This window comes from Nycticebus coucang, chromosome 19 (genome assembly GCF_027406575.1).
Source record: "Nycticebus coucang isolate mNycCou1 chromosome 19, mNycCou1.pri, whole genome shotgun sequence".
Taxonomy (NCBI): Eukaryota; Metazoa; Chordata; class Mammalia; order Primates; family Lorisidae; genus Nycticebus; species Nycticebus coucang.
This window is the reverse complement of record NC_069798.1, coordinates 704,083-718,965: the sequence shown is the minus strand read 5'-3', so window position 1 is coordinate 718,965 and position 14,883 is coordinate 704,083. Positions and strand designations below refer to the sequence as shown.

The 14,883-nt window shown below is 41.6% G+C and overlaps 1 protein-coding gene across 2 annotated transcripts in view; it reads left to right on the top strand.

Moving 5' to 3' along the window:
* Positions 1 to 14,883, top strand: part of SPIRE1 (spire type actin nucleation factor 1) — a 205,130-nt gene that overhangs the window by 5,060 nt on the left and 185,187 nt on the right. For both annotated transcript variants that reach the window (XM_053571882.1, XM_053571883.1), the window contains exon 2: positions 9,884 to 9,918. In XM_053571882.1, coding sequence (XP_053427857.1) covers positions 9,884 to 9,918 — 35 coding nt within the window. The remainder of the gene's footprint in view (positions 1 to 9,883; positions 9,919 to 14,883) is intronic.

Sequence of the window (14,883 nt, the reverse complement as noted above, 5' to 3'; positions counted from 1 at the left end):
GGTCTTTAGGAGGTAGCACTTTTTTTTTTTTTTTGAGACAGAGCTCTGTGGCCCTGGCTAGAGTGCTGTGGCCCTGGCTAGAGTGCTGTGGCAACTTCATAGCCTACAGCAACCTCAGACTGTTTTTTTCTTTTTTTTTTTTGAGACAGTCTCACTTTGTCACCCTTGGTGGAGTGCTATGGCATCATAGCTCACAGCAACCTCAAACTCTTGGGCTCAAGTGATTCTCTTGCTTCAGCCTCCTGAGTAGTTGGGACTACAGGAGCACGCTACAATGCCTGGCTATTTTTAGAGATGGGGATCTTGCTCTTGCTTAAGCTGGTCTGGAACTCCTGAGCTCAAGCAATCCACCTGCCTGGGCCTCTCAGAGTGTGAGGATTTACACGAGTGAGCCACCACACCTGGCCTAGGAAGTAGTAATTGATGCAGCTAATATTAGTTAATATTCTAGATCCTTTTAAGATTAAAACATTTGGGCGGCGCCTGTGGCTCAGTCGGTAAGGCGCTGGCCCCATATACCGAGGGTGGCGGGTTCAAACACAGCCCCGGCTGAACTGCAACCAAAAAATAGCCGGGCGCTGTGGCAGGTGCCTGTAGTCCCAGCTACTTGGGAGGCTGAGGCAAAAGAATCACTTAAGCCCAGGAGTTGGAGGTTGCTGTGAGCTGTATGATGCCACGGCACTCTACTGAGGGCCATAAAGTGAGACTCTGTCTCTACAAAAAAAAAATAAAAAAAAAAAGATTAAAACATCTATTTTTCTGGGATGCCACAAAGAATAACAGTAATATTAGAGGTTAGAATCATGCATGGTCTCATCAGTCTTCTAGGACTTTATTTATTTTTAATTATTATTATTTTTGGTTTTGTAGAGACAAGAGTCTCACTTTATGGCCCTCGGTAGAGTGCCATGGCATCACACAGCTCATAGCAACCTCCAACTCCTGGGCTTAAGCGATTCTCTTGCCTCAGCCCCCCGAGCAGCTGGGACTACAGGTGCCTGCCACAACGCCTGGCTGTTTTTTGGTTGCAGTTCAGCCAGGGCCGGGCCTGAACCCGCCACCCTCGGTATATGGGGCCGGCGCCCTACCGACTGAGCCATAGGCGCCGCCCTATTTTTAATTTTTTTTTTTATTTTTTGCAATTTTTGGCCGGGGCCGGGTTTGAACCCCCCACCTCCAGTATATGGGGCCAGCACCCTACTCCTTGAGCCACAGGCACCATCTGTCTTCTAGGACTTTAATACCAATCTGACAACAATCATTTATTTCAAATTTTGGTTTCAAAATTTTTGACGTACCTTTAGTTTTAGATGTATAAAAACATTTAAAAAATTATGGCAACATCTTGATTTAAAATAATTGTAAGATTGGTAGTAGATTTTCCTGGGAGGAACAATGAATACTTGTGTGCATACTAATAAAGGGATCCCTTGAGAATGGTTTTTTGGTATAGGAAACATTTAGGCTTTGTTTGGGATTTGAAAAGAGGATATGATCAGTCAAGCTTCTAAGCAAAGTTCATGCTAATTTGGAGAAGATGGTCTTGAAAAAATATCCATTCGACTTTAAAAAGAAACTATGGCAGCTCAGCGCCTGTAGCTCAAGCAGCTAGGGTGCCAGCCACATATACCGGAGGTTGTGGGTTCAAGCCCATCCCAGGCCTGCCAAACAGCAATGACAACTACAGCCGAGAAAAGAAAGAAAGAAAGAAAGAAAATAGCCTGGTATTGTGGCAGGAGCCTGTAGTTCCAGTTACTTGGGAGGCTGAGGCAGGAGAATGGCTTTAGCCCAAAGAGTTTGAGGTTGCTGTGAGCTGTGACGTCACTGCACTCTACTGAGGGTGACATAGTGAGACTCAACTATGGAGTCTCACTAAAAAAAAAAAAAAAAAAAAAACTATGGAGAATGTTGGAATAGTGAAAACATGTTTTAAAACATTTGTTTTTTTGGTCTATTCTTGCTGTATTTCTTAAGTATTCGCATCCTAATCATTAAATGAAAGGAACACATGAGGTATATCTGTACGCGTCCAGAGTATGTATTGTAGGTGTGTGGTGGAATTAGGGATTGTGAAGTGCCTTATCAGTTATGGTAATAGGTAAGAATTAGACTCTTTGATAATGTGTTCAAATATGTCAGGTTAATTCAGTCTAGCAAACTTGCCAGATTGTTATGTGTGCATAAATGTTTTATGATTGATATAAATAGTTCCAGTTATTAAAGAAGAGAAAATCAAACATAAACACAGTGTTTAACATGAAGCTAATAATGGAGCTTGAATTTCAAGCTCCTTCATTTACCTAGGCCACTTCCAAGTCCTCGAGAGGAGGCTTTCACAGTATGTTCAGATGTTCTTTGGTTTCCTTTACAAAATATTTTGTCCATAATCAGATAACATTACTGTCATTTCCAGTTTACCCTCCAACATGTTTGTGTTGGGTTATATAAGTGTGGCCACAGGAATTTGGGGGAGAAATTTTGAAATAATGCATTTGTAGTTTTGTGTCTATATTTCTACCATATGCAAAAAGAAACAGAAAGGATTTAGTCATAAACAGATACTGGTACTTAAGGAAGTTAGTACTCTGCTGGGAAATAATTACCTTCCTAAAGAGTTTTTATTTTGTTTGTTTTTTTAATTGTTGGGGATTCATTGAGGGTACAAGATACCAGGTTACACTGATTGCATTTGTTAGGTAAAGTCCCCCCTATAATTGTATCTTGTCTTTTTTTTTTGAGACAGAGTCTCACTATGTTGTTCTCAGTAGAGTACTGTGACATCACAGCTCACAGCAACCTCAAACTCTTGGGGTTAAGCGATTCTCTTGTCTCAGCCTCTCAAGAAGCTGGGACTATTGGCGCCCACTACAACGCCCTGCTATTTTTTTTTTTTTTTTTTTTTTTTTGTGGTTTTTGGCCGGGGCTGGGTTTGAACCCGCCACCTCCGGCATATGGGACCAGCGCCCTACTCCTTGAGCCACAGGCGCCGCCCAACGCCCTGCTATTTTTTGTTTATTATTTATTTTTTGTAGAGACAGAGTCTCACTTTATTGCCCTCAGTAGAGTGCCATGGCGTCACACAGCTCATAGCAACCTCCAGCTCCTGGGCTTAGGTGATTCTTTTGTCTCAGCCTCCTGAGCAGCTGGGACTATAGGCGCCTGCCACAACGCCCAGCTGTTTTTTTGTTGCAATTTGGCCTGGGCCAGGCTTGAACCTGCCACCCTTGGTATATGGGACCGGTGCCCCACCCACTGAGCCATAGGCGCCTCCCAGTGCCCTGCTGTTTTTTGTTGCAGTTGTCATTGTTTAGCTGGTCCAGGCTGGGTTCAAACCTGCCACCCTCGGTGTATGTGGCTGTTACCGTAACCACTGTGCTACAGGCACCAAGCCAGTTGTGTCTTGTCTTAAATAAACTTTAGGAGAAAAAAAATCATCGATGTATGACTGTATGTTGATAAGAGATGGTGAGTTGCACTCTGCTTGTTTTATGTATAGGGTCAGAATCACTCCCTAGGTCACAGATTCTGTGAAATAGCAATGGTTCCCATCTTTGTCACGTAACAGTGTCATGAGAACTATGTATATTCCCCTTTGGTTCTTATTGGCTAAGTAGAAAAAAAAAGAAAATCTCCTCCAGATAGTTGTTTAAAACTATGAGGGGAAAATAGTAAACTTTTAATTTCAGAATAATTTTAAATGTAGAGAAAAGTTTTAAAGATAATGCATAGAATTCCCATGTACTCAGCTCCCAGTTCCCCTAATGTTAACATCTTACATTATTGTGGTATGTTTGTTAAAACTAAAAATCCAACATTCATACAATCCTAATAACTAAACTCCAGACTTTGTATGGATTTCCCAGGTTTTCGATTTATGTCCTCTTTCTAGTGCATAAATCCCATCTAGGATGCCTTTTTACTTTTAGTCACCATGTCTCCTTAGTCTTCTTCTGATCTGTGACAGTTTCTTGTGACTTTGACAGTCATGAGAGGTGTACTGGTCAGGTGTTTTGTAAAATGTCCTTCCATTTGGGTTTCCTTGATGTTTTCATGACTAGAATGGGCTTATGTGTTTGAGGGAAGAATGCTAGAGAGGAGAAGGGCTCCTCCTTACTTCCTTTTGGGGCCCATGATCTCCATGTGACGTCAGTGGTTATGCTGACCTTGATACTTGGTTCAGATAGAGTTTGCCAGGTTTCTCCAGTAAGAAGTTACTGTTTCTGAACCAGGTGCATGGTTCATGTCTGTAATCCTAGCACTTTGGGAGGTTGAGGTGAAATGATTGCTTGAGCTCAGGAGTTTGAAACCAGCCAGAGCAAGAGGGAGACCCTGTCTCTACCAAAAATAGAAAAACTAGCTGAGTTTTGTGGCAGGTGCCTCTAGTCCTAGCTACTCAGGAGGTTGGGGCAAGAGGATTGTTTGCGGCCAGGAGTTTTAGGTTGCTTTGAGCTGTGGTGATGCCAAGGCACTCTACACAGGGCGACAGAATTATTGAATATTATGAATAATGCTGCCGTAAATATTATCGAATATGTCTTTTGGTGAACAAATGTAACACTTGTGTTGAATATATATCTAAAAGTGCAGTTGCTATATTCAGTATTTCTAGATAATGCCAAAAATTATTTTGAAGTGATTATATCTCATAAACTTTTAAAATTTAAAACCAATTTAGGATGTTAGTATAACGTTAATAAGAATTTGACTAATGTCAGGTATATGGAGGGGTTATATTTCTAATAAGAAGACCTGCAGGCCCATATCTAGCTGTGACTCTCAGTTCTTTTTAAACTATGTATTTATTTATTTATTTTTAAATAGCTCACAGCAACCTCAAACACTTGGCTCAAGTGGTCTTCTTGCCTCAGCCTTCTGAGTAGCTGAGACTATAGGTGCCTACCACAATGCCTGCCTAGTTTTTCTTTCTTCCTTTTTTTTTTTTTAATTTTTTTTTATTGTTGCAGTTTGGCCAGGGTTGGGTTTGAACCCACCACCCTTAGTATATGGGGCCAGCACCCCACTCACTGAACCACAGGCACTACCCATAGTTTTTCTTTTTTTGGTAGAGACAGGATCTCACTCCTGGTCAGGCTTGTCTCAAAGTCCTGAGCTCAGCCTTTCAGAGTGTTAGGATTACAGGCGTGAGTTACCATGCTTGGCTTAAACTGCTGTGTTAATGCAGTTTTTTAAATTCTCTTACATTTCCTATTTTCTCTCCTACCTCCAGTTTAACTAGAGGCCAAATTCCTATCTGATATGCTCCTTTGATATCTTGGATGTCTCAGAAATAAGAAATTATATTCTTATTTGTATCTAGACGTAGTTGTCGGGTAGTGGTGGGACACTACTAACAATTCCTGTAGGCACCTGGTCTCAGGCTTGGTCAAGTCTTCCTGGAGTTTTAGTGAAAGTACCATGTTAGAGGAATTCATCATTTCATTTATGAATTTTACCACCTTTTTTTTTTTTTTCAGTTTTTGGCCAGGGCTGGATTTGAACCTGCCACCTCCGGCATATGGGGCCAGCACCCTACTCCTTTGAGCCACAGGCGCTGCCCATGAATTTTACCACCTTTTGAGTTTCTTGTAGGTGCACTGTTCTAGATGTCAAAGATACAAAGAGAGATAGAGTGCACCCATACCTTCATGAAGTTCACAGTATAGTGCAGTAATTTGACAATAATAGGGACATGTATAGAAAACTATGGGAGCTCAGAGAATAGAGTGGTTGACTATGGGTAAGTGTCAACAGAGGAGTTATGGTTTCTGGAGGTCTTAAGGATAAGCTGTGGGATGGAGGGAGGGGCATGCGTGGCAGAAACAGCACTGGGTGGTAAGACTTGGAGGTGTGGAGGAGGCAGCAATATGGTGGCAGGTGCTGTGTCTGTGCTGCCACCTCCTTCTCCATGCCAAAAGCAGACGCTGTTAATCAGTCATCTCATTTTTCTGCTAAATTCATAAACAGCCTTAGAGTTCTCAACAGGATGCTTCAGGCAGCCACTACCAATTATTTAGAGTTGGCACGTGAGGTTAAACCTGTTTGTCTTCTCTGCAGTGGGCATTCACTGTGCCTTGAGCAGAGGATGTGTGGGGGAGAGGAGAGAATGAGACGGCTGGAAAGGAATGTTTGCTGGGATCAGGTGATGAAGGACTCTGTGCCAGCCACACTGTTGAGTCTGTATAGGCAGTGGAGAGCCGTGAAAAGATTGTAAGCAGGAAAATGATGTAAGCAAATTACTTCTTCTTCTTCTTTTTTTTTAAGAGACAGAGTCTCACTTTGTTGCCCTCGGTAGAGCACACAGCTCACAGCAACCTCCAGCTCTTGGGCTTAAGCGATTCTCTTACCTCAGCCTCCTGAGTAGCTGGGACCACAGGCGCCCACCACAACACCTGGCTATTTTTTGTTGCAGTTTGGCTGGGGCTGGGTTTGACCCCGCCACCATCGGTATATGGGGTGGGCGCTCTACTCACTGAGCCACAGGTGCCGCCCCCCGCCCCCCTTTTTTTGAGACTAGAGTCTCACTCTTTTGCCCAGGCTAGAGTTCCACGGCTCATCCTACCTCACAGCAACATCAAACTCCTGGGCTCAAGCAATCCTCCTGCCTCAGGCTCCTCAGTACTTGGGACTATAGGTGCCCACCACAGTGCCTGGCTAGTTTTTCTGTTTTTAGGAGAGATGGGTCTTGCTCTTGGTCAGGCTGGTCTCAAAACTCCTGAGCTCAAGTGATCCTCCTGGCTTAGCCTCCCAGAGTGCTGGGATTACAGGCATGAGCTACTGTTCTGGGCAATAAATTACTCTTTTTAGCAAGATAAATGTGGGGGACTTTGTAGAAGATGTGTTGAATTGGGTAAAACTGAGGGATTTCATACCACTTTTAGTTTATAATAAGTTTCAGGTTATTAAACCAGTTAGAAGTGTTACAGCTGTTCAAACAGAAGATGATGGAGATCTGAACTAGGACAGTATAGATGGAAAGAGTCAACTTGTGAGTGATTTAGGAACAGAATAGGGCTTGGCTCTTTCATATTTGATATGTGGGTGAGAAAGAGGAAGGAATTTTCAAAGGATTTTAGACTTCCTGCCTGTGCAATAGGGAAGGCAGGTGGGGCAGTTAGAGTGGGAAGATGATGACTTACACTTGGAAATTAAGTTGGCCTGGAAAATATTTTTCCTATGGTGTCATCTTGATTTCTACCAAGTTCCTTTGCTCTTCCAGATCAAAGCAGATCAATTATTAATGTCACATAAGAACATGGAACGACCATAAAAATTGGCTGCAGAATGTGTAGTTTTTATTCTTGGTTATAATGCTCACTGCTTACGATAACCTTAGGCAGGCTGTCTAACTCTCTGTCTCTGGTTCTATTTCTTTATTTGCAAAACGGAAGTAGTATTTGTTTAGCCTCTTAAAAAACTATTGTGAGAATCAAATGAGAAAATAAATATATGTGGGGCATTTTGTCCCCATACATTGCCCAACTATATATTTTTTTCTGGCTAGGCGTGATGGTTTATGCCTGTAATCTCAGCACATTAGGAGGCTAAAGTGAGAGGATTGCTAGAGGCCAGGAGTTGTAGGCCAGCCTAGGCAACATAGTGAGACTCAGTTTGTGAAAAATTTGAGAATTAGCTGTGCATGGTGGTGCACCTGTAGTCCCAGCTACTTAGGAGGCTGAGATGGGAGGATCACTTGAGCCCAAAAGTTGGAGGCTTCAATAAGCTGTGATTGGACATCTGCACTCCTAGCCTGGTGAAACTTGTCTCTTTAAAAAAAAAAAGAAGGGCGGCGCCTGTGGCTCAGTGAGTAGGGTGCCGGCCCATATGCCGAGGGTGGCGGGTTCAAACCCAGCCCCGGCCAAACTGCAACCAAAAAAATAGCCGGGCGTTGTGGCGGGCGCCTGTAGTCATAGCTACTCCGGAGGCTGAGGCAAGAGAATCGCTTCAGCCCAGGAGTTGGAGGTTGCTGTGAGCCGTGTGACGCCACAGCACTCTACCTGAGGGCTCTACCACAGCACTCTACAGTGAGACTCTGTCTCTACAAAAAAAAATAAAAAAATAAAAGAAAATATTTTCATTGAGCCATCGTTAAATATGTAATGGCTCAATATTTATGTAAAAAGGTGAATATTTCAAGATTTTCTCATTTAAGATTAATAAAGACATTCCAAAACCATTAAATATATGTTTGGAAGTCCATAAAATGATTCTTGGGGCTGAACAAATCTGAAATGTCAGTTTTTTGTGCTGTCATTAGATCTTAGTTGCCTTAGGTGCTGCACTAGATTTTTTAGACTAAGAAAAGTTACTTGCAAAATATAAGGGAAAGTTAATTAGTGTTTGACTTTGCTTATATTTTTAAATGATTTCCATGTACTTCATGTAGTTTTAATTTAGTTTTCCTTCTTTTACAGCTTTGTAGCGTGTTTGATATTTATTTATTTATTTATTTATTTTTGAGACAGAGCCTCAAGCTGTCACCCTTGGTAGAGCGCTGTGACATCACAGCTCACAGCAACCTCCAACTCCTGTGCTCAAGCGATTCTCTTGCCTCAGCCTCCCAAGTAGCTGGGACTACAGGCACCCGCCACAACACCCGGCCATTTTTTGGTTGTAGCTGTTATTGTTGTTTGGCAGGCCCGGGCTGGATTCGAACCTGCCAGCTCAGGTGTATGTGGCTAGCGCCTTAGCCACTTGAGCCACAGGTGCCAAGCCGAGCCATTCAGTTTTATTTATGCTTTAGATGATACTCTGTTGGAAGAATAACTAGTTTTACCTAATCATATATTAAAGAAAAACAACTATCATTTATTAAAGAAAATAATGAGTTTGAAACATTTCTCTTTATAAAAATCAGTATACCTTGCTGGGTGTGGTGGCTCATGCCTATAATCCTAGCATTCTGGGAAGCCGAGCTGGGAAAATTGCTTGAGTTTAGGAGTTCAGCCTGAGCAAGAGGGAGACCCCCATCTCTAAAAATAGCCAGGTGTTGTGGCAGACTCCTGTAGTCCCAGCTACTTGGGAGGCTGAGACCAGAGAATCACTTGAGCCCAGGAGTTTGAGGTTGCTGTGAACTGTGACACCATAGCACTCTATTGAGGGCAATGTAGTAAGACTCTGACTCAAAGAATAAATAAATAAATAAAAAATAAAATTCGTTCATTCATTAGGGCGGCGCCTGTGGCTCAGTCGGTAAGGCGCTGGCCCCATATACCGAGGGTGGTGGGTTCAAACCCGGCCCCGGCCAAACTGCAACCAAAAAATAGCCAGGCGCCTTTGGTGGGCGCCTGTAGTCCCAGCTACTTGGGAGGCTGAGGCAAGAGAATCGCTTAAGCCCAGGAGTTGGAGGTTGCTGTGAGCTGTGTGAGGCCACGGCACTCTACTGAGGGCCGTAAAGTGAGACTCTGTCTCTACAAAAAAAAAAAAAAAAAAAAAAAATCGTTCATTAAACAAAAAATCAGTGTGCCTTTAAACTGAGGAAAAGCCTAAGAGCCTTCTAAAGATTTTATAAGGTATCTTTAAAATGTATGTAAAGTATTTTAAGATATTTTAAAAGGAAAGCAAGACTTTAAAAGTGCTGTATTTTTATTTTCCTTTAATTAATTTGGATATATGTATTTAATACATGTATACAGTATATGTTTTAGATCTTATTACAATTAAATATATATTTTCTTATCTTTTTCTTTATTATTTCCTCCTCAGCCTATTTAAATGTCAGTTTGTTAGCAAGACTTTTAAGAATATTTGGTCATTCTGGTACCTTTTATTTTCACAGATATTTTCTTAGATATAATAAAGTCACGACTAGAGTAGTGCAAATATTTTTATCAATGAGTAAAAAAGCTGAATTCTTTGAAAGTAATTTTTTGTATTTTTATTACAGGTAAATTGGGATGTTCACATTATACAGAAACAGAGGTAAGTGAGAGTCTGAAATATTTCTTATAAAGCAGCTTTGCAGTCTTGTTTAGACTAACTTGAGCACGGAACCATCTTACTACTGTTTCTAGGTTTTTCTGATAAGGATGTGTTGACTGCATGTATGTATTTTCTGTATTTAGGAAGAGGAAAATATGAAGAAAAATGAGTTACTTTAGTTACTGGTCTATATTTTTATAATATCTCAGGGTGTGGTATAAAGAATCTTAGTTTAAAAAATTAACTATTATTGGGCGGCGCCTATGGCTCAGTTGGTAGGGCGCTGGCCCCATATACTGAGGGTGGCGGGTTCAAACCTGGCCCCAGCTGAACTGCAACCAAAAAATAGCTGGGCGTTGTGGTGAGCGCCTGTAGTCCCAGCTACTTGGGAGGCTGAGGCAAGAGAATCGCTTAAACCCAGGAGTTGGAGGTTGCTGTGAGCTGTGTGATGCCATGGCACTCTACCGAGGGCCATAAAGTAAGACTCTGTCTCTACCAAAAAAAAAAAAATTAACTATTATTATTATTTGTGTAATTGAGTTCGCCACAATCCACAGCCCTTAATAAGAATTAGTTTAAGATCAATTTATTTTTTTCACAATCCAAAAGTAGTATGTCATAATAAAGATATCAGTTAAATGTGTTCTTCTCCTGTGGAGTAGTGTAGGAAAAACAGACTCGGAAACAGTGTTTTAGTAAGATGAATAATGAGTTAAATGCTTTATTTTATTTTTATTTTTATTTTTTGGTGAGACAGTCTCAAGCTGTTGCCCTGCGTAGAGTGCTGTGGCGTCATAGCTCACAGCAACCTCTAACTTTTGGGCTCAAGTGATACTCTTGCCTGTTTTTGTATTTTTAGTAGAGATGGGGGTCTTCACTTTTGCTCAGGCTGGTCTTGAACTCATGAGTTCAAGTGATCTGCCCACCTCACCTCCCAGAGTGCTAGGATTACAGGCATGAGTCACCGTGCCTGGCCTAATGCTTTATTTTTTTGTAATAACTTAAATATTTTATTCAAAATTCTGATTATGAAATTAAGGAGGTTGTATGTGTCCCTTGCAGGAATTTTAAGTATGACACTTAAATACTAGCGTAGCATAGGTGTAGCAGTTACATCACCGTTCGTTTGGGAACGTTAGGTATTTTGTTAATGGCAATGCCTAAATAAAGGATTTAAGAATTTTTTATTTTTTTTTGAGACAGTCTCACTATGTCACCCTTGGTAGAATGCTGTGGTGTGACAACTCAAAGCAACCTCAAACTCTTGGGCTTATGCGATTCTCTTGCCTCAAGCTTCTAAGTAGCTGGGACTACAGGCTCCTGCCACAATGCCTGGCTATTTTTTTTTTTTTGCAGTTGTCGTTGTTTAGCTGGCCTGGGCTGGGCTTTAACCCTCCAGCCTTGGCTCCAGGGTGCTATAATCAGTGTGCTGTGGGCGCTGAGCCAGGATTTAAGAATTTTTATTTCTAATTTTATAATCTGTCTACATATTGATGTAGGATATAGGAAATTTTAATTGTTCCTTTAAGTAAAATGCAGGCTTTCTGAGGGATTACATTCTATACAGGAAAAGAAAAAATAATTTATTTTTTACAGTCAATTTTTATGTTTTTTATTTAACTTTGAAAGTAGAGATAATTTTTCTAAATTATCTAAATTTAGATCTAAATTAGGTCTAAAAATATGTAAGAACTTAATATTTCAATTTTGCTAGAGTTTTTGAGTGCTATTCAAATGATATAAAGGAGTAGGACTTGATTTGAATCAGAGGATGTAAGTTTTACCTTGTGGTTTCTGGGTGTGCAACTTTCCTGCTTTGCAATTTTGAGCAAATAATTTTTTCTTTCAAAATTTTGTCTTTCTGGGTGGCGCCTGTGGCTTAGTGCGTAGGGCACCGGCCCCATATACTGAGGGTGGCGGGTTCAAACCCGGCCCCAGTCAAATTGCAACAAAAAAATAGCTGGGCGTTGTGGCGGGCACCTATACTCCCAGCTACGTGGGAGGCTGAGGCAAGAGAATCGCCTAAGCCCAGGAGTTGGAGGTTGCTGTGAACTGTGTGATGCCACGGCACTCTACCAAGGGCGATAAAGTAAGACTCTGTCTTTTAAAAAAACAAACAAACAAAAAAAAAACTTTGTCTTTCTTAGCTAGGCATTGTGGCGGGCGCCTGTGGTCTCAACTGCTCGGGAGGCTGAGGTGGGAAGATCACTTGAGCCCAAGAGTTTGACGTTGCTATGAGCTGTGACACCATAGTATTCTACTGAGGGAGATAGAATGAGACTCTGTCTCAAAAAAAATAATAACTTTGTCTTTCTTATCTTTAAAATGCTAACCTCATAGAGCTGTAAAATTTTAAAGAGGTACTATATGTGAAAACGTTTCTAAACCCTATAGGCACTTACTGTAAATTAAGATGATACAAATGTGGAAGCTTTCATCTGCATATGGGTAATGAAATATGAAGATTTTATACATAAGCCATAATATGTCTTATTTTTCTGTCTTTGTGAATTGTCATAAAATCAGCATGGTTTTAACATTAGCTTAGTACTCACTTTGTATAGGAGCATAAATTCATTTTATCTAATTGCTGGCCCTCATCCTTTTGTCATTAACTGAGGTCACAAAAAGAATAGGCATCTAGGCCATGTGTGGTGGCTCATACCTGTAATCCTAGCACTCTGGGAGGCCAGGGTGAGAAGAAGATCCTTTGACCTCAGGAGTTCCAGACCAACCTGACCAAGAGTAAGGTCTGTCTCTACTAAAAATAGAAAAAATTAGCTGGTTTCTAAAAATAGAAAAAATTAGACTACACAGCCTGTAGTCCTAGTTCAGGAGTTGGAGGTTGCAGTGAACTATGATGATGCCACTGCTCTCTAGCTCAGGTGAGCAAAAAAAAGAAGTAGATTCAGAGCATTTTTTAGGGATAAAGTAATTACATTACCTCTGAAGAGGAGATTGGGATTGTGAATGGTTATTTATCTGTACTGTTTGAATTTTTTTTTTTTTGAATAAGGTCTCTGTGTAATAGTTTGGTAATTATAAAAATAAGCAAGGTGGTAGAAGCAGTGGGAACCACTTTTTCCTGAAGTTTGGTGACATGGGGGGAAAAGAAGAAAGTTGTTGTTGCTCTATTTTTTAATCTTTTTTTTTTTTTTTTTTACAGTTTTTGGCTGGGGCTGGGTTTGAACCCGCTACCTCTGGCATATGGGGCCGGCGCCCTACTCCATTGAGCCACAGGCACTGCCCATTGCTCTGTTTTTTAAGTTAGGGAAGATGGCACAGGTGTTGATGTTGAGTGATCCAAGAAGGGTGCCCCAGTAAGGGCAGGATCCGTGGGGAAGCTGACTGCCCAGCAGGGCTCCTGGGAACCAGGGTGGGCCAGGGGGCTGGGGTCCCTGAGGCCCCAGAGGAACTGAGAGGTCATAACTGTCTCATAGTACTACTAGGACGCCATTTGCCTTTGTGTACGGTGTAGTTTTGAGGCTGTCTGAGGAGGACTACAGCAGCAGATGTGAGATCTGGCTGTTGTGAGGGGCCCTTGAGGGGGTTTGGCAAAAATGTACAATAACACATCCTTCTCACTGTTTTTGTTTTTATTTTCCCCCCCATAAAAATGTTATTAATATATAATGTGTTTAAATAAATTAATAAGTTTTTTTTTTTTAAAGAAAACTTCAGTTTCAACTTTTAGTATAGTAAATATTGATAGACCAAGATTCTTCAGAATCTTCTTAATTGTCTAGCAGGGGTCCTCAAACTTTTTAAATGGGCAGTTCACTGTCCCTCAGACCGTTGGAGGGCCGGACTATAGTTTAAAAAAAAACTATGAACAAATTCCTATGCATACTGCACCTATCTTATTTTGAAGTAAAAAAACAAAACGGAAACAAATACAATCACACTGCCTCATGTGGCCCACGGGCTGTAGTTTGAGGACCCCTGTGAGGATAAAGGGTTCTAAAACCAATGAGTTTGAAAGCTGTAGGCAGGAACAGGGTGGCAGAGGTACCTCTTTGTTAGGGATCAAGAGATGTGTTAGGATTGTGGAATGAGAGGAAGTTTCAGGGTATCCTTGCCTACAGGATATAAACCCATCTTTTTCATCAGCAACGTGACAGGCTCATTCTGGAAGTGAGGCTATGCTAGGGCAGAGCCTCTTCAGGTGTGTGCATTACTTTTCTTTTGAGCAAAGAGGGCCCAGTTCCCTATAAACATTCACAGAGCTTCTGCTGTGTAGGTCCAGTCCTGGAGTTGTGTCAGTGAGTGGCTGCTGAGAACCCTAGCTTCCCACCCCAGGGTGGCCTTTCTAGAAGAATGGGGGTGGGAGGTGGCATAGCTCATAGCACCACCCTTTCCTTCTTTCTTCTCTGCCTCGGTTTTCCTGTTAGCGTGGCTTGTGGAGGTTGAGCACTCAGCATCAAGCCTGGCTGGTTAGGAGATGGGAGGTTTCCCGGGAGGGGAAGGAAGCAGGACTGGCAGGGAAAGCAAAATCTCTGTCTTCTCAGGCTTCAGGATCCTCCTTAAGTCTTATAGTTGAAACATTGAACATTAAGTGTTCAGCCGGGTTTATTTTAATAGTTTTTGCAGTACATAAAAATGTCATGAATTATTTCCTAGTTTTACTTATAATTGTCTTTTTAACACTTTTCCTGTATTCATAAAAATTAAACTAAAATTATGAGTTTAGGGAAAGCAAGGATACCAAATACAGACATTTGATCATATTGCATTGGTGGTCCCCAGCATTTTTGGCACCAGGGTCTGTTTCATAGAAGACAATTTTTCCAGGGATGGAACAGGAGGCAGAGCTCAGGCAGTGATGGGAGCAGTGGGGAGTGGCTGGGGACTGTAACTACAGACCAAGCTGCCTCCCAAAATTGCTAGCTGCTCACCTCTTGCTGTGTATCTGGGTTCCTGAGTTCTATGGAAGGCGATTTTTCCACAGACTGGGGGTGGAGGGCA